The following is a 24,230-nucleotide window of genomic DNA, read 5'->3' on the forward strand; positions in this document are numbered from 1 at the left end:
CCAAGAGTTCAGGCAGGTGACTGTGGGAAGTATGGCTCTGCTGCCTCAGCATGGGCTGGGTGCTTCAGGCATGTCTAGCTTTGATCCTGGGCTCTCGTGGTTGCCTGACTTTACTCACATGCCGATGTCAGTAGGATTACAAGAGACGTTAAATGGGATGAGTGTTTGCTGTATTGCATCTTTGGTCTCTACCCACTGCTGGGGAGCACATGAACAATGTGGCTGTGGGCAGCTGGAGTCACTGCTCTGAGTCATGCCACTCAGTGGACTTGAGTTAGCATCTCACTAGAAGACACTTTAGCTGAAAATAAAGTCAAGTACAGGACTCTAGTGTCACATCTCTTCCATGTGCTAGGACCATCTGCCTCTAACTAAAACTCTGTTCCACACAGCTGCAGTTTGTGATCTAATATCCTGAGGGCACCTGGTGTAATGCCCTGGTGCACAGCCTCCTCCTGGCTTCAGCCAGCTCTCAGCACTGCTGCCAGGGAGATCTTCTGTCATTAGTGAGTAAGTCCAGTTTCCTTACTGGCGTTGAGGGTGGGAGTTTTAAGTCATTGCTCAATGTGTTTCTTAATTGATCAGGTTTGTGATGTACTGTGAAAATTTGCTGACTTGTTTTGATTTTCAGCTTGCACGTGATTCTTGGAGAGCTTGCCTGTTCCTGTTAGAGTTGTTGGAGAAAGATCCTGTCTGTTTAAAGTCAGCATTAGGTACTTGTTGGCTTCAGTAGTGAATCAAGAAAACTCCATGTGAGGTGTGAGGAGGTTATCTGCCTGACCTGGGATCATGCAGTGGGAGTAGAAAGCAGTGAATGCTTACCTGACCTTTATTACAGTAGCAAATTCTTACACACCCTTTTCCTTTCTCTCAGTTGTTGCAGGTTGTGGGCATGCACAGATCAAAATGTTGTAGGTGATGTAATTCTGTGATTGCTGAGAGTATACCTAGAAAGGCTGGTGGAAAGGGAGCTGTGGGACAGGTGCTACAGAGTGGCTGATATTCAGCTGAGCCAAAGAACTGCACGTGTGACGCATATATCAAATTTCTTCCACTTTTGAAGTGCAGTTTTGGGTGAAAGAAAATGTGAGAAACCTGGCTAAAGGCTCTGTGATGATCTGTATTGATGATCTCCCTTTTGCACTGCTTTTATTTTTTTTTTAACTGGGACATATAGCACCCTGGAATGCGACCTCCAAACAGCAGGACAGAACTTAATGGTAAAAACAAGTTTCCTGGTGATCTCTTTTGCAAAAGCAGAACTTTGAATCTTGAGTACAAATAGTATCAAAGTGAGTATAGTCAGTAAGTACTTCAGAAGATGTTTCCTCAATGCGGTTTCATAATGGCCTAAAGCCTAAAAGGGCCTCTGTAGCATTGCTTATAGCAGTCTGAAAAGGATGCAACCACTGCAGGGACCCACTGAGGTGTGAGCCCTGAGATGGTTTGTAATGTATTTATCAGACTCTCCTTTCCTTCCTTAACCTCTGACCTTCAAAAGCACTGATTGCAAGTCCTGCTGAGACATAGCAACCTTGCTTGATAACAGAAGAAAGCACCAGGGATGTTAAAAACCACGCTCTCCGTTGTCATCACCTTGTTTTCCAAAGGTGTGTGATGATGGTCAAGGGGCTGGTGTTGAAAACACCATAAGGAATTTTTCTAAGGAGAAGCTAAGCATGAGAATAAGGGGGATGTGTCTGAAGATCAGTTTTGCTTGGCATACGCTAACACTGTGTTCTTAGGATGGAAGTTGGAAATGATTTTCTGGCTAGTTATATGTGAGGAAATATAGCACTATTTTTTGTCCTATGCTTTAGGTAGAAAGTGTTGTGGGTTTTTGGTTTTTTGTGGGCAAATTTAGACTTTGTGTCAGCAAATATAGTGTTAAAATATATAACATTGGTGTTATGTTAAACTAGAAAAAATATTTACATCACAAATCTCTATGCTTCCAAAGAGATATCTTTGTAGCTTCCTCTCTCCTTGTTTTTATTTTATTATTATTATTTGCTGGTGGTTTTTCTTTTTTTTTTTCTTTTTTTTGCTTCATTTTGTTTTCCCTCTTTTTTTTTTTTTTTTTCCACCCAGCCTCACTCTCCCCTTCATGTTTGTGGATATGGTCATCTTCCATTTCTGCACATCAGTTCTGCCCCATTGTGCTGGGACAGTGGACCTCCAGAAACTGGCTTGGAATCATGAGTATCTGTCTGCAACTGGATGCTGCTGAAATCCAACATTGACTTGTTTGGGAGATGCTGCTTTCTGATTTTATGAGCTTCTGTAAGCTTTCCATCTTCCAGTAGGCTGCTTGCCCTATGTCAGGAATGAATAGCATGCGGTCTTCACGCTGCATTTAGCCTCCTCCATGCACAGGAGTAAGAGTCCAAGTATCTTGTACCTTATCTGATGTATTTGTCCCTCACTTGTCGCCACGTCAATTGTCAGCACTGCTGGTCTGGCTCATGTTTGGTGAACTCCTGACCTTTTGCTTATTTGACCTTTCAGCAAATATGAGGCTTTTGTAGAGTTTCAAATATTTGGGAACTGAAATAGAAGAAACATTTAGCTTCTGCGTGCGATGTGTAGAAATCATTTTCTTTTTTCTTAAGCAAAAGGTTTTTTAATGCTATACAAGCATATATGTAAGCTCTAGCTCTTGGACAGGCAACCCTAAGAAACTCAGAATAATGATTTCCTGGGATTAAGTTGGTTAAATTATGTTCTCTTGATGTAAGTACTGAGTTTACATCTCGGTATGAATTGATAGTTCCCCTGATGTAGAGGTGAACGTGTATTATTGCCTTTTGGGAGTAGCAGGCCAAATCTGCAGCTCCGAGGTGCTGTGTTCTCCTCCAGGTCAGAATAAACTCTCTGTTTAGCAACCACTGGTTCATCACTTATTAATCAGTGCATCTTAGATGAAGATTTTCAACCTTTTGTTCCGGGTTGCTCAGCCAAATTCTTGTGTTTGGCCCAGTTCCTTCATGTAAGTGGATTGTGTTCCATTCAGCATGTCTAGGATTGTTTTTGCAAAGGAAACACTCTAAGGTTATTCCTAACTGTTTCAAGGTCTACAGCATTCGAGTTAGTTAGGTTATTGTTGGTATTGACTGTTGGCATCCAGGGCTGTGAAACATACTTTAAATTTTTATATGCAGTACTATATACAGTAATGTGCATTTAGTAGACAGGGAGAGGGAATAAACTCGTTATGCTCTTATTAGGGATAGACAAAATGCAAGAATTTAGGGTTAAAATGTGCTGGGCAACTGCTCGAGAAAATTCTTTCACTATATGTACCCACTGTATGCATATATGAACCTAAATAAGTATTATTAATGGGTAATCAGTCAATTATTTCACTTTTAATCAGTACCAGCAAGTGTGTTTATTGTTCATGTATCCAGGTCTCCTGGTTATCGTGCCAAACTCTTGTGAAATATTGATAAACTAGCAAAATGTATCTGATTTCTGAAGATTTCCCATTTCTCAGTGATGCTGAGTTGACTCCTTCCTTCCTGGGTACCACATAACCAAATGTGCTAAATGTCTTTTAGAGAAAAAGTTTTTCCTTACGTCTAAAATAAACCTCCTCTGGTACAACTTGCAGCCATTTCCCCGGGTCCTGTTTGTTGCCTGGCAGAAGAGGCCAAACCCCTCCTCATCACAACCTCCCTTCAGGAAGTTGTAGAGTGCAATGAAGTCTCCTGAAAGCTACAATATATAATTACTACCACCCAGGTAAGATGTAATATATGTTGCTGAAATTTACAGGACAAGTCATTCTGTGCTATAGTAACCTCCCAGGTACAGTTTTGTGCTGTGGTGACAAGCAGGTATCATGTACATAATGAATGCCTGCACAGAACTTGTCTGTGCCTGTGCTGCTGGCTCCTCTCTCTCCCTGATGATGAAGTTGCCTAAAGACAGGAGGAGTTGTGGATGGTTAACTTACGTACAATTCACAGTCAACCTGTGAGCTTCTCAAAGGTGGGGACGCACAAGTAGGATGAAGCATAAGCCCAGCTCTCTTTGTGCAAGCTTTTGTGCTTTGTGCCTTCCATTTGAGCCCAGTGTTTTGCAAGCTGCACCCCTTGATCCTTACAGAGACTGGATGTGAGCTAATGCCATGTTTATGTCATACCATTGCTGAGCCTTCTCACCTGCACTCAGAACCTGAAGATAACACAAACTGTTTGCTTTTAGAGGCTCTTCTCTACATTTTAATGTGTTATTCTGCAGCGAGGAGAAAAAGGTTTATGCTCAAGTCCAAGGACAGTTTTCTCTATTTTTTCAGCAGTTGAAAGAATGACTGATTGTAGCTTGTAAGCCCATTTAACCACTAACTTTAATAAATGAATAAATAAATAAATAAAATACACTAGGCAATCTGCCAAGCAGAGAAGTGTCTTCTAATAAAATCTCGCCTGTAGGGATAAGAAGCCCTCTCAGGAGGGTGAATGTTGATTCAGAGGGCTGTCACTTGATGCCAGCACAATTTGCCAGTGATCTGGTGCTAACATGCCAGTTCTGTATCTCAGACTGATGTGCAAGCATCTTCCCTCTCTGTATAATCTATGTGAATGCTGCTGGGTGTGTTTTCAGCTGGTTCCTCCTAGCCCCATCTCATACATTGCACAAACCTTCACCTTGAAAACTGGAAGCCTTTCCAAATCTTGAGATGCAAGGTGCAGCCAAACTATGCACAGCTGCCAGTGTGAGCGGCCTTGAGATGCTGACAACCTGCTGTCCATGCAATACCTTGTTTCAGGATTTCTTATTCATCTTAATTTTCTTCTGCTGTCGGCCTGCTGATCTGAGGAAGTTGTGCAAGGGAAATGAACGCCCTCCAGTGGTGTTAAATAGGAGAATAGATCGGTTCTGTTTGCTTGCTGTAACTCGCAGAAGTGGTGCGTATACAGCTCACACCATAGATGTGAGTTAGTAATTAAAAGGGGGTTATAAACAGGAGGGGAATCAACTTTTTACAAGGGTAGGCAGTGATAGGATGAGGGAGGATGGTTTTAAGCTCGAGGAGGGAAGGTTTGGATATCAGGGGGTAGTTCTTTACAGAGAGAGCAGTAAGGTACTGGAACAGGCTGCCCAGAGAGGTTGTGGATGCTTCATCCCTGGAGGTGTTCAAGATCAGTTTGGAAGGGCCCTGGGCAACCTGGTCTAGCACCAGACCAGGAGGTTGGTGGCCCTACCTGTGGCAAGGGATTGGACCTCAGTTATCCTTGGGGTCTCTTCCAACCCAAGTCATTCTGTGATTCTGTGTGCCCACTGACAGTGTGGTGTTTGTGGGTATCCTCACCCCTGCTCTTGGGGCATCATGGAGCTTTCCCTCCCATCTCTTGGCCCTAATCCAAATGGCTCTGTTTGTTTTTTCCTTTTGGATGCCTGTATCTCGTGCAGGTCAGTGTCCAGAATGCACAGCTCTTGGAGGCAGGGTAGTGAAGCTTGCTTGTTGGTGTGCACTTTTGAGGTGTGCACACTCTTGGCTTTCTGCTGTGCATGCAGTCTGCATGGCTTCAAGCCTGCTTCTCTTTCTCCTGAGAGATGCCTTATTTTCTGCACCAGAAGTCGTCCATATATGTCCAATGAAATTTTGGGATGCCTGACTTTCCAAGTGCCCCAAACTGACTGACGCCCTCTTCCAGGAATTGTCCAATGTAGTCTTGGGCTAATAGGTACAGCTGTATGCTTTTTTCAGCTTTTAGCATTTATCTCACTCCCTAAACACTACTGATGATGTCTATGTAGGAATTTTGTGAGTTTTAAGAAGTTCCTTGACAAAATTTTCCTGCAAATCCATCCAGCTATGTTAACTTTTTTTTTGGTTAAATGTAAATAGGCATTATATCTCCAGAGCATCATGCTCCTGCATGCCATCTTTAGGTACATGAATGTGATTGTCCAACCCCGTTGTTTGTTAGCATTTTCTTGCATGTTGTCACTTTTTTTGGGAATCACTTGGTATTTCATCTGCTCCCAGCACAGGGCAATAGCCCTGAAAGTAAAGACCTGGTATGAAGGACTGAATCCTGCCCATTGGATTTCTGACCTGAGTTGCCCCAGAGCTTAAACATCATATTACTGTAAGTATCTTTAAAAACAAAACTAAGCACTGCATTATTTTTCTACCATGTGGAGCACCACCCTTACAAATATTCTGACAGTACTCACTTGGAAAGGCTCGATGCTGATGTGTGCATTCTCTCCAGCTGCCCATTTTGCTGTGCTCCTCTGGCTCTGTACTCCATTGTTCTGCTGTAGGAAGAGGGTGGTCTTGACCAACCTTTTCTGTTGTCTTTGATAATATCACCTGGTTAACTGCAATGCTTACAGTGAGTCTTCCTTCAAAACAAAAGAATGATAGCCTGGGCTCTAAAATACTGGTTTTGGATGATTCAGAGAGGCCTTTTTGGAAAGCAGACACTGAGCTACGTGTACAATGTGGCTACCAGTACATGTTGGAGAAGTAATTTGTACTTTAAATGACACTGGATGTTGACTGTGGAAATAGTCCTTTTCCAGAAAGAGTTCCTAGGTTGATCATAGTTTGGTGATGGCCCAGGAAAGAGTGAGATCAGAAACTGGTGCAAGCACTGGAGCCAGACACATGGGTCTATTGTAAGCCATGTCTGCTTAGTACAAATTTTGTAGCATTTCTCACACTGCCTTGGCAGCCCCTGTATAACATCCGCATAGGAGTTTAGTATTTAAACGTGCATAGTTCAAGGGGATTGCACTCAATAAATCTGTAGGAAAGAGACTAACAGTGTTCGTATTGTTTACAGCACTGTGTGCTGATGTTTCCTTTGCTTCCTGATTTTGGCAGATCACTGATTTTACACTTCAAATACTTCACTCCGTTCAACAAGGAAATAAAAGAAAGACTTCTTTAAACTTCATTTTTGGAAATGTAGTTATCTATTGGATTAAAGGAAAAAGATGTTGAAAAATCATGTTTTCCCTGTTATTTTCTTCAAGGCTAATATAGTGAACGCATGTAACACATGCATGCAAATATGTGTTCTAATGGACATTCAATAGCAGAAGTGGTTCTCAGTTAAAGAAAAACTTCTTTTTCTGCTTTCTTCAGATTGGTTCCCGAAGGCAATCTGTGCCTCAATCCAAATGATGTTTGCCTGTCGTTGAAGGCTGTCACATTAGAGGCTGTAAGCAAAACTGATCTTCCTGGGATGCTCTGACAGAGCTGATGTCACGTTTATAGGTTGCAGCTGAGTGTTCTCAGATTTCGGGCGTGAGTTGGAACAGCATGTTTGTTCTGCACAACTCAAACGCTGCAAATGTCCAGAAAGTAATTCCTGTTGAGTTTTCTATTGAAAACTCATGTCCTCAAACTTCATCAGGCAATACTGGTGTGTGTATGGACGGGGTGCTGGACTGAGGGGAGAACGTGAGCCTGTGTTGGCACAGGCTGGGAGGCAGAGCGCACGCTGCTGAGAACTTCTGGTTAGCAGGAGAAGTGGCACTGGGCACCTCTGTGCATTTGCCCAAGTGAATGTGTTCAAACTGCAGATGTGAGGCCTCCCAGGAGGACCTGCTGGAATTCTTGCCCTGTTTGGTCCCAATAACCCTGCTCTTGCTTTTGGGTGGACGTGAAGAGTTCAGGCAGTGATGTCTCTGAGGTGGTTTTTTTTCCTAGGGAGTATGGGCATTGCAGCTGCTGTGCTTCCTTCCAGCCTGAGAAGAACCAAGGAGAGGTGTTCCTATTCAGCTTTGTTTAAATACCTGCCTTATGTAGTTGCTACAGTCAGAGAAGGACCTTTTGGCCATTATGTAGTGCTTCCTTTTCCTCTGGAAGGGCAGACAGCCATTGCTTGAACAGCACATGTAGTTGCTGCAGCTGTACTTGTGTTCCCTGCAGAGGTGGTGAGTGAAGTCTAATGGAATCCTGATGAGTTCTATCTGTGTATCTTGCTAGCTTCAAGACCATGCTGGTATACCCTGATGCCAAAGGTTGTATTGACCCAGGAAGGAGCTGGAATATATTCAACCTCCTCCACGCACAGCTCACCGATGCTTTTGAATTAATAGGGCAGCTGCTACAAAGCTGAGTTGTGAGCCCAGGATCTTTCATTCGAAGTTGAATGTCCATTCTTAACACACTGATGGCCATCTCTTGCACAGTTATGTGTTTTATGACTATTTTCCTTGTCCTTTCCTGCAGTGTTACAGCCTTTGTACAAGTCCTTGGGTCAACTTCCACATACAAGAACATGCAGGGGAGGTCAGGTGGTGAGAGGAGGCCTTGCTTTTTCAGATCTCTATTGTTCTTAGTTCTTTTCTTATTTTTATTTCCTTTATTATTCTGAAACGTTCCCTGTGACAGAAGAGAATCCATGAGCTCATGACCCTTCTATGTTCTTCTCCCATTTCTGAGAGTGCACAGGAGAAGCTGTGAGGAATGTGTTTATGAGCGGGGATGGTTGTGAATGGCAACAGAATGTCTGAGGTCATCCTTTCTCCTCTCCTAAACAAGAGCCTAAAAATAGAGCCAAAGCTGCTTGCTGAACAACTCAGAATGCAGCGCCCTTTGGCCGTGTAAAAGATGACTGGAGCTCTGCCTTTGTTCAAAATCCTTTCAGATTTATAAGCTGTATGGAAATACCGGGAAGGAAAGGCATGCTTTCAGGGACTGCTGATTCTTCACCTTACTCTGGAAAAATAAACCCATGGGAAAAAGGAGACTGTAAGTCTATTTACTCAGATGAGACATTTGATCTGATAGGGAGTGTCAGTTACAGAGCCAGACTTGCCCTACGTGCTGTTTCATCTCCAGATCTGGCTGAAGATCAGATCCATTAGCCAGCCTGCAACCCTGGCTGAGCCTCCTGAAGAAGACTTTTTAAAAAGAAGGTGCTGGAGAAGTTTGTGACAGTGTTTACTTAATGCTTAATGTGCAATTAGGTGATTTCTCAGGTTGGGTCTCTATTTTGGAAACCCCACATCTGGACACTGTTTGCAAGCATTGGGTCACCAGCATCTTTTTTTGGGTGCCCTTTATGGAAGTATTGCATGGCTGAGGGTAGAAGAACATCAAGATGGGTGCCTGGAGCAGGAAGTGAATGGTCTGGTGAGCTCCAGGAACAGGAGCTCCAGGAAATCAAGGACTGCAAAAGTTTCATCAAAGTTCAGGGCATGGTGTCACCACCCATGGACCCAACTCCTCTCTACTTCATGCTTAAGAATTATCTTAATGTGAAACCCGTATTTCTCCCCATACTCAGACTGAGAGGTGTGTCAAATGGGAAATGTAGAAAAAATGGCTATTTAGATCTCGGCACCCAACCCAAGCAGTGCATAATATTAATGGAAGTCTTTGCTCCTATTTTGGGTCCAGTGCCTTTGAGATTGGCCCAATGCAGAGGATGTTCTAGGAGCACTGGTTCTCTTTTTTCACTTACATGGTCTTGCTCATGGCCTCTGCAGTAGGTACTGCAGGTTTGTCCTAAGCAGGGTTTCCCTGGGGGCAAAAGATGTTGATGCTAATTTGCTTAATAACTGGTGATGAAATGGACCTGTGTCCTTTCCTAACTTTGGCCTTTGCTTTTAGTTTCCATTTTCCTATGTGGCCACAGCACACAACAATGATGATACGAGAAGGAATAGAAAATGTCAGGGCACATCACTGATCGGGAATGTTAGTATGAAGTGAAAAAGTTCCAGGGAACTTTTCAGTTCCTTGACACAGCACTGTGATAAATCATCCTTCGAGTGCTTTTCCAGAGCAGATGTGGCTGTAAAATGCATTGTGGAGCAGGACTCCTGAGCCACTGCAGCCAGGGCAGTGCTGTGGACAGCAGACATCTGGCTGGGCTGTCAGCAAGAAGGCGGTATGTTTTTCCTGTTGTGTTGGTTCACTTCATTCATCTGATAGAGATGAAACTCCCCTGAATCTCATCTTCCCCTTGGCTGTTGTGCTTTGCAGCTGGGTGCTCCCTATCCTGTACACGACAGCAGGGATGCTGAATAGACCAAAGGCTGCAGTGGTGGGGTCAGTGGTCTGCTGCTAGAAGAAGGAGAACGAGGCAGGGCTGGAACGTGGCCTTCAGCCTCAGGGGAATTTAAGGAAGATAAATCTTCCATTAGAATCATAGAATCATAGAATGGTTTGGGTTGGAAGGGAACTTTAAGATCATGTTGTTCCAACTGCCTACTATAGGCAGGGAGACCTCCCTCTAGACCAGGTAGCTTAAAAGAGAGAGTTAGGAGAAATGAACTTAACCCAACTTGAGTTAGGTTGTGGGTTGCAACCAGGAAAGGAAGTGGCTCTCCTGTCTCCCTCTAGCTGGGATAAGTCTGTACTCACCAGTGGTATCATTCTCACTAAGCTTCAGTGGATCTCTCGCCAGATCTTGATCTCACTACGCTTCCATAACTGTTGTCTGAATTCCCAAAAAGTGTCTGAAAGCCTGATAGCCAGCTTAACCATAGGGGTAACCCTGGACATTAGCTTTTGACCTTCACGTAGCATCCGTACAAAGAAGGTGACCTTCTGCTTCAGCATACATTTATATCATGGCTGCTATGAAGCTGCAGATGCTGAGGCCAGTGAAACAAATTAGATTAGGTGGAAATCTCCTAGGCTGCCTAAATCCTACAAAGTGGGAAATAAGCTCTTCCTACAGGAGGTACAGCCACAGCGGATGTGGGGATACTTGGGGCTACCTCTCTGCTGCATCTTCTTATTCAAAAATAATAAATCAGAAATGCAAAAAAAAGAAAACCAGTAAATCCTTAGCTCTGGAGATGGATGAAGCAGAGAGGATGTGGCTCTTTTAGCAACTTGTTATAAAAAAAGCAAATGATGCTCTTTACGTTAATAACCATGTAAATAATGTCAATGGATAGAACTTATGTGCAAAGTAGATTATTAAAAAATGCAGTTAAAGAATCTAGTGGGTTGCATGCTGCTGGACACAGAGATGGTGTGGAGTGAGCAATGTGGTGATGGAGTCGATGAGAAGCTGCAAATGCAATTCCCAAAACTGCCTGTGTTTCCTTCCAGGCTTCCTGTAAGGGAGCCGCAGGAAGGGAGGCCTTGTAGCTGATCCTCTGGCATCAACAGTTTCTTCTTCTTCTAGAGTTTAACCAAATGTTATGTAGAAACAGGGTTTCTTATGAACAGTTGCCATTTATTTTCCTTTTGGTGGTGTGGAGTTGAAGACTCCTTTGGCATCTTGGTCTTTCCCATCTTTTTTTGAGCACCTGAAGTGACAAAACAAGGTGGGGGGGGATCTTCAATAACTTTAAAATGTATGTGGAAAAGATATTTATTGATTCAGCTTTTACTAAAAGCAATTTCAAGTTTACAGCATGAGATTTTCAAATATGGGCTTGTCCAAAGCTGACAGCTCTGAGAACATATAGTGTAGAATAAAAACTCACGTGCTTTAGGAAGAACTTGAGACAATTGCTTTCTCTGATTTGCGTTGGAGAGAAACACAGCATGGAATTATGTATTTTCCAAGATACTGCACATGATGAAATCCTGCATTGAACGTGCTGTGAATTCATGGAAATGTGAAGCCCAAGCAGCAGTATGTGCTGTATGCTGTGGGCTGGGACAAATGCTTGAGAAAGTGAATGTGTTTTACAGCATGGGAGAACCAGCTGCAGAGTGGTATTTTTATGAGAACAGCTTAGCAGACCAGGTACCAGAGCAGTCATCCAGAGATCAACTTGGCAGATAGTTATAAAAGCACTCTCTTTTCCTTTTGACTGCAGCAAATGGATTTTGGTTAAAACTTGTGACGCAGTGGCTGAAGACGGTGAGTAGAGGGTTTGCAGTTAAACCCATGAGTTTTGATTCTACATCACTCCAGTTAGAGTAATACTGAGAGGGTCAATGAGATGTATAAAGGACAATATATCTCAGGAATAAATTATGAACTTCAGGGAGCTGTTGTGTGAGATTGTAACAGGACATACCTCAATGACAAATATCCCAGTAGTGCAAAATTAGATCCATGGAGAGCCTTGACTCTTTTATTTTATTTTATTTTACAGCTGTTCAAAGTCATCGGTTTACATGTATTTTAAATGTCAGGGAGGAGCTTGAATGATTCACAAACAGTTGTAAATAATGATTTAATAACTGTGTGCAAGATGAGATTACGCATCAGCCCAAAACAATAATCAGTTCCTTAATAGCTTTTAATAATCAGACATTTGAATAAAACAGGTTTTAGAAAAGTACAGAATAAAAGCAGAAAATCTTTCTTCTTAATCATCTTTATTAATCCCAAGATGTCTTGCTAAAAAGCTAGAAATTGAAATTCTCACTGAATTGTTCTAAGCAAAATATCACAGTTAGAGCACAGTATTGCTGGTATTTCATAGAATATAGGTGTAAACCTTTCCCCCTTGTTGAAGCAACAAATACTTTCATCTTCTTTCCATAGTTAATTATTAAAGGACACAATGGGAAATCAAATAACTGCTAAAAGCTCATTTTGTTATGCATCATATTGCTGTCCCTTCGAAACTTGACAAAAGCATTTCACTATTTATGAAGTACGACTGGCTCCAAACACCCTACAGTAGTGGAGGTGTATTGGTTGTGTCCGACTCTCTGCATCCTGTTAACTCTGCAATGGGAAGGACAGTAAAGAATCAACTCAGTGGATGTATTGTTGGGTATGGGCACGGATGGGTAAGGAAGTACGTATTTTAAACCTTTCCCTTTCATTTTGGCATCTGAACACAGTGGGAAATCCAGTGGTGCAGAGCTGTAGCTCACCTGCTGCATACTACTCCAATGGCAGTGATTTTTGAGTGGTGTGATCTCTAGTTGGAATGATACTGAGAGGAAAATATCCATCGCTGGAGGGGTTTAAGGTCCAGATGGATGGGTGCAGGGCAGTCTGATCATCTAGCACTTGATCTACTGACTGGCAGCCCTGCTTGTGGCAGAGGCATCGAAACTTGATGATCTCTTCCAACCCAAGCCATTCTATGATCCTGCAGACCGCCTCCGCCAAAGGTTGAGTCTTGTGTAACAAAACTGGACCTGAGTACAGCTGCAACTTGTCTGTCAGGTGCTGAGTCAGCAGCTGAGTGTTCTAATTCCAAGCTGTGCAGTGAAAGTAGCATTCCTCTTCCTGACTTTACTCTATCAGCCCTGAAGATCTTGATTTTATCTATGCACAGCATCTAGTATGATCCTGGCCCTGCCTCTGACCTTTACACAGAGATTTTTCTGTTCCTGGTGCAGAGGAAAAATAACTCAATGCATTCTCTGAGAGCTCTGTAATAGAAGTTCCTTGTGGCTGTGACAGTCACATGCACAACAAGTATATAGGCTAGAGCACTTGTTGAATGACTTGTGTTGAAGTGTGGTTCTGTTCAGAAAGGTCTCTCTAGACAAATAACTCCAAAGCAGAGGTTGTTTAGTTTAGAAATTAGTTTGATTATGATTTGTACAATGAAGGACACTTTTTTTTTTGAAAATAGTGGTTGGTAGTTCATGACAAACCCTTAATAAGCAATGCTTCCAAACTTTCTTGACATCCCTTCGAGCTTCCTAGGGAGGCAGGTGTATTAGTGAAGGTGACTTAAGGCAGCTTGATACCCAGTCAGCCCACAAGCTGACACCCTTTATTTGCTTTTTAAAAACGGTGTGAAAAATGGCTTTAAACTCAATGAGGTAGTGATTCACTCGTAAATTACCAGACCAGAGATAGACGTTATGTTGTGCTGAGTGACAGCTTTCATAGCAGCTAATGGAAGCCAATAATAGATTCAGATATTCACCATGTTAGTTTCTCAATTAAAATACACTGGCTTTTTTTCTTTTTTTTTTTTTTTTTTGAGGGTAGGCAATCTAGTTTTGCTTGTTCTAATCAGCAGGAAAAAACTCAGTCCCTATTGAGGACCCTCTTTCGGAGGAGCCGGAGCCTCGACATGACCACATCCCAGTCTGCGTAGGCGCCCTCGAGGTGCCGTGTCACTTCAGAGCCTGACTGATAGCTCTTGCGGCCGTGCAGCACGCGCCAGTTATCAAACGTTACTATGTCTCCTGCAAAGACATTGCACAAAGTTTGACATTGGGTATGTTGTCTTCCTTCAAGCAGACAGCGTTGAGATTGATCTAGATCAACAGTTAGGAAGCGATCATTTCAAATAAGAGGGCAGGTCCCTTTCCAACTCTACTTCTTTTCTTGTATTGGCCAATCTCGTGGGCAGGCAGAAAAGAAACCAGCTGGGATATCTTAGACAACGTGATTAGACACGTTTCCTTATAAGAAGGTCCCTGTTTAAAAAAAAAAAACTTCTGCTAATAAAAGAAGTCATATTTTTCTTCCCAGATGCTGGGATGTGTGGACAAATAGAGTCTGCCAGAACTGGGCAAGAAAGATAGACCAGAGTAACGTACAACACATACCTTTCATTTGAACTTTCTACCTCATGACTGTTGTTGTACTGAGGTGATGCTAGATACAGAGATCAACAGAAAACCTGCAGCTGGGGCTCAGCCCAGTGCATTATGTAGCCCCAGCAGTACGTAGGCTTGCCGCAGCTCAGAGGCACAATTAAGTGAACTGTTAGGAGATCTGCACTCCAGAGAAAAGCACCTCCTGAACGGAAGCACCACTACTGCAAATCTATGGGAAGGACAGAAGGCATGAAAGGCACAAGGGCAATTTTCACTTGATCAGTCTGGAAGTACTTACACAGTATGCATCCTGCATTACTATCCCTGTTAAAAGATAGGAAGTTAGGAACTGGCATAATTAAGGCCAGCTTGCCATTTCAATTTCTCTCCCTTGTGTGCTACCATTATGATAAATCTCTAATTAAAAATCTCTAATTAACTAACCTCATACTCTTTCTTTCCTTCTTTCCCTTCCCTCTGCCACCATTTTGGAGCATTAATTGATGGTACTTTGAAGTAGTTTATTTTACCATTTATTATGTGATCTTATACATTATTTTTACTGTATGTTCAGAATAGGTAATAATTAGTTTCCTCACAGATATTTTAAAGCAAGCAGCATCACAGTGTGCGAGGCAGTCAGATACACTAATGAGTTTACTTCTGTGGCACCTTGTGAGAGGTGAGAGACTGTACATATCTTTATTTTATAGTTGGAGAACAAAGGATCTGAGATTAAGGCCAAGCTAGTCAAAAATATGCATAGGCTGACTTTTAAAGAACATTTGTGCAGCACGTCACATGTTCAGAACACAGCCCTGTACTCAGGCATTCACTGTCTGTGCAAAGATAGCTAGATTCCCTGCTGTGCGATTCAGTCTCCCTCAGCATTGTGCATCTGTGATTTCTGAGCTGTTCTGCAGCTCCTGCAGCAGTTATGAAGGTGCCCCACTAACAGCGTGGAGTGCTGCACATCAAATGAAGCACAGGGATGTGGATGTGGTGAATTGGGATGGCCCAACAGCTGTGCAAGTGACGTGGTGCTACTGATGTGTTTCCTACGTAGCATGAGTTGTCACTGTCACAAGAAGATAGACTACATTGCCCATCACAAACTGTGGTTTTTTGTTTTTTTTTTTAAGTGAAGCAGGGCAGAATAAACTATGTAAGGATATAGCAGTGAAATAAAACAGGTGAGAGAAGGGCAGAAATTTCCTCTCTATGCCAGAATAGAGCTAACAGTGCTAGAATATTTTGACATGTTAGGAAAAATGTGAAACATCACTGCAAAGAGAAACAACTTACTGACCTGGTTTCAGCTTGAAAGTAAACTTGTGTTCTGTGCTGTTTAATAAATCATTGAATTCCTTCAGAGCTGCATAAAATGGCCTCACTTCTTCAGCTGGTATGTCAAACACTGTGTCTCTTGTTGCATTATTGAAATTGATGCGAACTGCTTGGCCTCTGTAATCCACACTGCAAAACAGATGAGGGAAGGAACAGAAAACCTTTTGACGTGTCTAATGGATGACTGAACTCTCCTGTTGAAGTTTCAGTGTTTTTCTACAACTAAATTCAATTCTGTGTCAGAGGACAAGTTCGTTTCCTTCATTCAAGATCATTATTGGGTAGGAACTTGATAATCAATCCTAACTAGGGAAAGGGGTCATCAGAAAAAAATGCAGACAGTTTCCACAAAAATCAGTATTCCGTACACATTAATCATAGAGTCAAAGTTTTAAAATTCAGAAAAAGTTGAATTTGATCTTTTTATAGTGTGTCCTTCTTACTCTAAATGCTTCAAATTAGGACCTCTCTTTGGCATGGAATAGATGTGCAGGCACACAGCACGGGCTGGAATTTAGTAACAAGCCCAGCTGCTGTGGCATCGTGCCTGGAAGTTACCCTAATGCCCACGAGTTCTTGCTAGTGCAAGGGAGTCTGAATAAGGAAAACTATGCTGTAGTGTGACAAAGGAAAGAAAAATAACATGCTGGACAAAAAAAAAAAAAAACCCAAAAAACCCATAACAAAGATGTAACCCCAGGCACAGTGAAGCCATCATTTCCCCACGAGGTGGCAGGAGCAGACCTACCAACACATGTTCCACCGTACAAACATCAACAACTTTAGTTTCCAGTGTAATTGTGTGAGAATGGAGGCCACTTACTCTATGATCCTTTGTTTACCCTGCACAGCAAAATCACAGTAGTCAACCCCAATGTCCGTGTAGTCTACAGCAGTAGAGGTCAGGATCTGATAAGCTTGAGGATTTTGGTGCTTCAACTTGTTAGCTGCATGAAATCCATCTACAATTTCGCTCTCACCTCCTGTGGCTGTTTGTTTAATACAGTGGAGAAACTGAACCTGTAACGAATTAAGATCTCATTTCAAGAAGAATTAGCTTCTGTATTTAACAGTCCATTAGAATCAGTCTCCTCATATCTGTGTGTTTTTTTCCAAGCAAAACACTGAGTTTCAATTCCTGTAGCTTCAAGCACTCTGCAGCCATTATCATGTAGGCAGAAAATTGAAGTGCCATAATTGCATCCCCTTTGAGAGATCTTCTAAGACTTGCAGCCTGTTATTATTTTCTGCAAGTCTCTGCTGTCAGTTCTTTCTCTCAAACTGCTTTTTGGTGCAGTCTCCCTCCTTATCTCTGCAAAGAGGATTGCTTTGCTCTTGCATTGTGAGTTATCTGTTCACACGGGCAAAGGTGGCTTATGGATGGCAACAGACCTAATGTCTGTAATAAAATAGGATTGAGGAAGCTTAATTGCACTTCATAGTGAAATTGCCAAGGAATAGGATGGAACAGGAACTTCCTGGGATGTTGACGAGTCAAGCATCAGGCAGAGCACATTAATCTTGGCCAAACTAGACAATACACATCTGTCGTGCAAAACAAAGCTACCTTTAAAAATGCAGAGCTAACAATGGCCATGTTTCCCTTCCATGGTGGTGAATTATTTCTGAGACCAGTGGGAGGAAAAAATAAGAAACACTGGGGAGAGAGGAGCAGAGAACAGTCTGTCACAGTCTCCTGAAGCACTGCACCCATAGCCCTTGAGGTAAGGACCAAGCAGCTGCTGGTGCAGGAGGGGTCTCCATCAGCACAGAGCAGAAGGAAACAGCTCTGTCCAAGATTGGCAGACAGCCATTCTTCCTCTAATCTTCATTGGCTTGCAAAGGCTACAAATAGCTTATCCACATGATGCAGCAGCTTCCTGCCCTACTGTCCCACTGCCTTTGGATTCTATGTCTTGTGAGCATATTTGAATAAAAAAGGTTTTGCCCTTTTACTCGTGTTTGGTAGCAGTGAGAGCCTTGGCACACACGAGACACTGAGTTAATTCACATCTGTGCTCAATTAACAAAGTACTGTTGTATGGGAACTGTTGAGTTACGGCCAGAACCACTGACTGAGCACCTGGGGAAAGGACCTGGTCAGCCCTGGGAGAGCACAGGTGAAGGCAATTCACCTGAGTGATCAGAAGGGGTGGAGCCTGGCTGCACCTCCCTTAGACCTCATTTAAGGGCTGACTGCTACTGGGGCAGGATCTCTTTCTGGAGATCTCTCCTTGGTGATGCTTTCCCCTGTCATTCTAGAATCTTCTGATACAGCTAAGCAATCTTCTTCCCTTCCCTTATAGCACCTCTCTATTGTTCCAGTCCTTTCATCATCTCACCTTTGTTGTAATGCTTTTCCCATTGTATTGATCTGTCCAATTGCTACAACTGTTCTATTCTTAATCTTAGTATTATGTTAATGAAGAGCATCTAAATGACTTTAATAGGTGATGTTAATCTGGCATTTATATGTGGATAAACCACACTGATGTTTTAATTAATGAAAAAAATGATATGAAGTACTCTTGACGAATAAGAAAGGGAAGCTGTAGGTATAGATGCAAACCTTTGCAGGGTTAACTTGTTCCTTCGCACACATTTCTATTGCTTTTCAGTTCTCTGATGAAGTGGATTGGGCTTTGCTGTGACAGGGATGGGGTGACCACCTATTCCTGCAGTGGTTCAGCTTTATGGAGTGGCCTTTCATGGAAGGAACGTTCATGAGCATTCAAGGAACGTTTGGATGTTGTGCTGAGGGATATGGTTTAGTGAGAACTATTGGTGATAGGTGGATGGTTGGACTGGATGATCTTGTAGGTCTTTTCCAATCTTGGTGTTTCTGTGATTCTGTGAAAGAGTGAAAACTTGTCTAACCTCAGCCAGTTTGCAGAAGGCAATACAGTATCTTAATCATTCTTCTCCCAATTGCTTTTCCTCTTGTCCTAAGACGTCACAATGTGACTGCAGCATCTAAACTGCAGCATCCCAACTTCTCTGATATAATGAAAAAGCACATACCGGACCCTCGTGCTTTCCCCCTTTGCATTGTGAAGAAGCCAGTAGGTTCACCTTACCCCAGGTGGATGCTGCAGGACAGGGTAGTCGGTGTGAAAGCACAGCTTCCCTGTTGTGTAAGCCACATTGTTGGCATCTGCTTTGTCCTGCACTTGCCAAGTCGGCCTGTACAACGAAAGGGCAAAGAGCAAACCTGTTGAACAACCAGCTAGTGCAAGGTGAGAGTGTGAAATCAGAGTAGAGCTGAGTTACTGCATCTTTGAACATTCAAAATAATATGAAATTATATATAAAAAGTTGGTGGCTCTGCCCTGTGGAAGGGGGTTGGAACTTGATGATCTTTGGGGTCCCTTCCAACCCAAGCCATTCTATGAAGGGCGATCTGTTTCAGCAAAGCTGGTGATTCTTTTTAAAACAGTGCTATAGCTGAGTATGGAGAGGGGCATCTGGCCTCAGGGAACAATGGCTTCCAGTGGGGGTGGTTTGCTGCATGTAAGGTTCAGGTGAGATGTGAACTAAACCTATCTGCTGGGCTAAATCATCATTTTCAGAAGTAAGAGAGTGGAAGCTGGAGCTTTTCTTATCAACTTTACATTCATCCCTGCCAGGTGGAGTACACGTTGATGAACGTTATGAAAAACGTTGTTGTACCCCCGCTGTTAGAGCTTCACAGTCTTGGAAAACACACTAACCTTCCCTTCCACAGTGGGAGCTTTCCTGGTACTTGAAGACTTGCCATTGAAGGAAAAGCTTTCTAACTTCTTTTTCTTTCCTGCTCTTTCTGAGGGCTACCCCCTTTATTTGATTATATAGTTTGTGACTTGCAATTTGACAAAACGTTGTAAGAAACTTTACTCACATCTGCAAAAAGAGTATAATCTTTGTTGTATAATAAAGCCATGAATACATCACCTTGCAGCATAACCAAAATATGTTTCAAGTGATATGCTGCACAGGAGTAATTAAGACCATCAATCACATGTTAGGATTGTACAGAGCACGTGCCTGAAGACAGCCCTCAATAAATGTAGATCCGTCTATATATGTCACCATAGGCAGTCTATGGCATCACAGGAGCATAAATTACTTAAAAGAAAAATATAAAACTCATTTCCTATTTTAACTACTGTACACCAAATATACTATGTGTAGTGTGCTCAAGTATTACTTCTTAGTATTTAAAACAGAGGCTAAAGAACATGGGGACCAAAATCATGTTATATACTCCACAGATGCTTTTTGTTCATTGCAGGGGAGTTGGACTAGATGACATTGGTCCCTTCCAACTCAAACAATTCTGCAATTCTACATAGGATTGCTGGAATGAGAATCATTTCTAAGTCACTGTGATACCACCTTGCGAAAGAAGTCAGAGCTGTCCTGCTGCTTTGCTTGGCAGGGAGCTGGTCCCCGGGAACCCCTCCACGTGTGGAGCTGCTGTCAGAGCTCATCACTGACTGCAGCCAGCCATGGTTAAAAAGAGAAAGCAGTGCTAACAGGGAGCTGGGTGCTAAGCGTGGAAAATAATCAGTTTCACTTTGTCAGGGTATCACTGGCTCTGAAGTACGAACCCAGCCACGCAGAGAGCTAGCAAGTGCAGGATAAGCAAGGAAGAAAACACAGGTAGTGTTAGAAAGCTCTCACCCTTAGAGAGCAGTTGGAATGGTTTATGGCTTAGAAATCACAGTTAAATTTCAACCTCAACTGCTCATACTGTTTGACTGAGCAGGAAATTTGGCACCAGGCAGGTGCAGCAACTTTTTTGGCATTAAGAGGCAATGTGAGCTAAGTCTCTCTGAGCAGAGAACTAGTGTGCCTGCCACATCTTTAGTTTTGGCAAATGGTTGCAGTAGGAACTGAAGCCACATTTAAATTGTCTGGCCTTGCACTTTATTAAAAATTGAGGTCTCATTCACAAAAGGTTTGGGACTTGCATCCTTCTATGGCAGCTGGAGCCCTGTGAGAGGTGGAAGTGGGGCTGCCCACAGAAGCTGTGAATGCCCCATCCCTGGAGGTGCTCAAGGCCAGGCAGGATGGGGCAGCCTGCTCAGGTGGGTGGGAAGCAGCCCATGGTAGGGGATTGGAACTGGATGGTCTTTAAGGGCCCTTCCAACCCAAGCCTTTCTATGATTCTGATGACATTACAGGGTAGCAATGTACCAAGCAGACATCTAGATGTGAAAAAAAACTTACATTTTTCCACTCGTCTGGGATATATCTGTTACTGTTACGTTCCAGTAAGCATACACGGCCCTACAGAAGTATGTTTTATTTGCCAAGCTGGGCCAATCCAAATTCATCCCTTTTCTTTACAGTATTTGTTACGTCTTGCATTTGGGCACTGGTGAAATAGCAAGGGGATTAGCAACACTTATTTTATTACAGTTCTAAAAATCTCTTTTTAGAACTGTCTGCCAGTAATATATGAACTTCTTTTTTAGAGAGGAAGAGACATAAAATGGCTCTAAGCCTGTTGTTAAGACTGGAAGCTCAGGAGATTTTCTGCTACTGTGAGCAATGTCTGAGAACAGCACAACCAGGTATGGCAATAACTGCCTGAAAATTAAACAGGTTAAGTTAGGAGAAAAGATACCAATGGTAAAGTCTTCTCTCCTCTGTAGTATTTTAAGAGTGAATTCCAGATATACATGGCAAAAATTAAGCAACTGCTTCCTTATAAAACACTTGAAAAAAGTCAGCACTGCTATCCCCCCAAAATAAGCTGAAGTAATAAAATTATTTTTTAAAAGACTTAAAAAAAGCATGGTCTGAAGAGTCATTTAAAGCCCATTTCATGAGCACTGTGTGTGCCAGGGTGTGTGTAAGCCTACTGTGAGGAGGAGATGTGGCTAACAGTTGTGCAGCAGAACAGTGAGCGACTCTTTTGAGAAGGGTTAATGCTTTGCAGCCCAACTTTCTGTTTACAGTCTTTGTGATTAACAGCATGAAAATAAGGTTGAATCAACACCAACAGAAAATTTGATTTTAACAGTGAAAACAGCTCTAACTGTTATTTGTCTAAATGGTGTGGACTGATGTCCAATTTCTACCTTGGCCTGAAACAAGGGACTGATGTCCAATTTCTACCTTGGCCTGAAACAAGGGGAAGTATTTAATAAACACTGCTCTTTACAATCATATTTGGTGAGAATCAGTGAGGTACATGTCTAACTTTATGAAAGAGATATAAAAAACAAAAACAAACAAACAAAACCCTACAGCTGATGATACAATTAAATCTGAATCTTTTGTTGGCTTAACTTTGTTATTAGGATCATGTCAGAACAGAAACAGCAAGAAGTACCACTTTCATCATGGCATAAGTTGTCAAGTAAGACCTGTGGTAGGCTGCCAAGCAGAGAAGTGCCTGACATCAGGAATGCTTTTAACAGCAGAAAATGTTAACTAGCACGAGGTGAGGTTTCCAAGTCGAGCAGGGAGTTCTGTTCTCATTGGTTTTAATAGGATTGACATGACTGAATCCCAACTAACACTGAAATCTACTTTTCTTTCTGGCCCAGTAAGTAGACAGGGGAAAGAAAAAAGCCTCCAACTGCATGAAGGGGAAGAAAATCTCCCCATCTGAGTTGAAGACTGGAGGGAATATGGTCCTTCTGGCAAAGGCTGACTTTTTATATTTCTACTTCTTTCTGTTTTAAGCCATTTTAGTCAAAGGAAGAGACGCTGGTTATTGCCCACATAGTTTACCTGGTTATTTTCTGAACAATGTAGGTCCAAGTGAAGGACAAGTCTGATATTTTATCTTTTTATAGGGGAGAAGGGAGCTTTCTAGATGGAAAGCTCTAAATATTCTAGTTTGGGGGTCTATTCAGGCACAAGAAATAGCTGTGCTTTAATATCTATTATCCCAGGAGCACACAGGGCTGGGATCTGTGCCCAGATGGGACATGCTGTGGAACTGGGTTCTGGATTTCAACCAGCCTGCATTTTACCTCCTCCTCAATGTCCGTTCCTGGCCAACACGTTAACTGAAGCTAAGATGAGAACCTACTCCTGAAATCTTACCAAGGAAGGGGTAACCTAGGCCAAGCTGCAGAGTCCACTGTTGTTTGTGGATATAGCAATTTGGAAGAGGCCTTCTGTGTAGCCTCATGGGGTACACAATGCTGCCTTGTGGATCTGCTTGTGGCTTTTCAGTAAGAATTGTCCTTGCATCTGCAGGCAAGGAAAAATTAATCCTGTTTTAATAAATTAACCCACAAGAGAGGTCCAGCAAGCTGAATTCAAATGCTCTGGAAGTAATTACATAGCTGGCAAAGCAAGGTTATTAAAAATCCCAACTCACCCATAAAAAGTGAGACGCAGGAAACCAATCCTGTGGCCAAGCTTCACCAACTCTCCCTGCCTTGCAGCAGCTCCTGTTAGCAGCACAACTCCCATCTTCTTCAGGGTGCACAGCCACTTGTAGGCACTCTCATCATCGTACATGATTTCTTCAAAAGGTATTTTGGGAAGCTGTAGGTCGGAGCCCCAGTACTGATGTTCTGAAAAGGAAGGAATAGAGAAACAAGCATTCAGCTATTTTAGCATCAGAGCACAGAACAGTCAAAGCATGATGTTAAAGAGATGTTTATACATTTGTGTTAAGTTTTTCTAGACAAAAAATAATCTTTATGGTAAAGTGCAACAAAACTTTGCAGTAAAGAAGCAGATTTAAATCAGAAGTTTGCAGCACGGTACAGTAGAAGACATACACCAGTGTAACAGCTTAGAAGCTGAGTAACTACATCAGATGCATCAGTGACTAATCAATTTTCTTTTGTAGGTTTGTCTCCACAAAGGCACATCCAGCCACGTGAAATCCTGCAGGATGGTGCCATTCTTCATCTTTTTCTTATTTGGAGTGCACTGATGCTATTTCAGATGAATGCCAAAAACAGCCGAAGATCATTTACAAATACAAGGGATGCCAGGAGGTAAGGAAACCAAGGTAAGGAAAGACTGAGCAATGAGCAGGAAGTTGGGTTTTGCCCATTCTCAAACAGCATTCATGAGAGCATAAAGCAACGTAAGAGTTTTAGCAGGGTGGGTTTGACTTGATGATCTCATGAGTTCTCTTCCAACCCCTACAATTCTGTGATTCCGTCATCCAAAATTCTTCCTTCAGTATAACTGAGTTTTTAATATTATGCCTAAAATACTCTCCATTCAATCAAACTGTATGACACACAATCTTGATGTGGATTATTGCGTTTGAAACTGCATCTAGAAAAGGAAAGTCTGTTTGCACAGAATCACAGAATCATTTTTTCATTGGAGAAGGCCTCTAAGACCATTCAGCCCAACTGTCTACCTATCACTAGTGCTGCCTACTAAAACATGTCCTAAGTACTACATCTGCCCTTTCCTTAAACACCTCCAGGGATGCTGACCCCACCATCTCCCTGGGCAGCCCTGTTCCAATGCCTGACCACTCTTTCTGAGAACAAATTAT

The 24,230-nt window shown here is 42.5% G+C and overlaps 2 protein-coding genes across 11 annotated transcripts in view; one reads left to right on the forward strand and one right to left on the reverse strand.

Annotated features, from left to right (window-relative positions):
- CCDC34 (coiled-coil domain containing 34) overlaps positions 1–24,230 on the forward strand; it is a 98,524-nt gene that overhangs the window by 71,184 nt on the left and 3,110 nt on the right. For 5 of the 10 annotated variants that reach the window (XR_016466594.1, XR_016466588.1, XR_016466591.1 and 2 more), the window contains 4 exons: positions 3,614–3,744; positions 21,217–21,315; positions 22,048–22,190; positions 23,562–23,726. The gene's annotated coding sequence lies outside the window, so the exon portion shown is untranslated. Of the gene's footprint in view, positions 1–3,613; positions 3,745–5,998; positions 6,102–6,844; positions 6,937–21,216; positions 21,316–22,047; positions 22,191–22,647; positions 23,007–23,561; positions 23,727–24,230 lie in introns of those variants that run through there. The other 5 variants (XR_016466596.1, XR_016466597.1, XR_016466592.1 and 2 more) reach the window with 5 other exon arrangements.
- BBOX1 (gamma-butyrobetaine hydroxylase 1) overlaps positions 11,991–24,230 on the reverse strand; it is a 29,389-nt gene continuing 17,149 nt past the window's right edge. Inside the window, exons 4-8 of the mRNA XM_031607232.2 lie at positions 23,082–23,280; positions 18,835–18,940; positions 16,581–16,777; positions 15,720–15,886; positions 11,991–14,053 (exon numbers count right to left, since the gene is read on the reverse strand). Coding sequence (XP_031463092.2) covers positions 13,893–14,053; positions 15,720–15,886; positions 16,581–16,777; positions 18,835–18,940; positions 23,082–23,280 — 830 coding nt within the window. The 3' untranslated portion in view covers positions 11,991–13,892. The remainder of the gene's footprint in view (positions 14,054–15,719; positions 15,887–16,580; positions 16,778–18,834; positions 18,941–23,081; positions 23,281–24,230) is intronic.

This window comes from Phasianus colchicus, chromosome 5 (genome assembly GCF_987193195.1).
Source record: "Phasianus colchicus chromosome 5, bPhaCol1.hap1.1, whole genome shotgun sequence".
In the NCBI taxonomy this organism is placed as follows: domain Eukaryota; kingdom Metazoa; phylum Chordata; class Aves; order Galliformes; family Phasianidae; genus Phasianus; species Phasianus colchicus.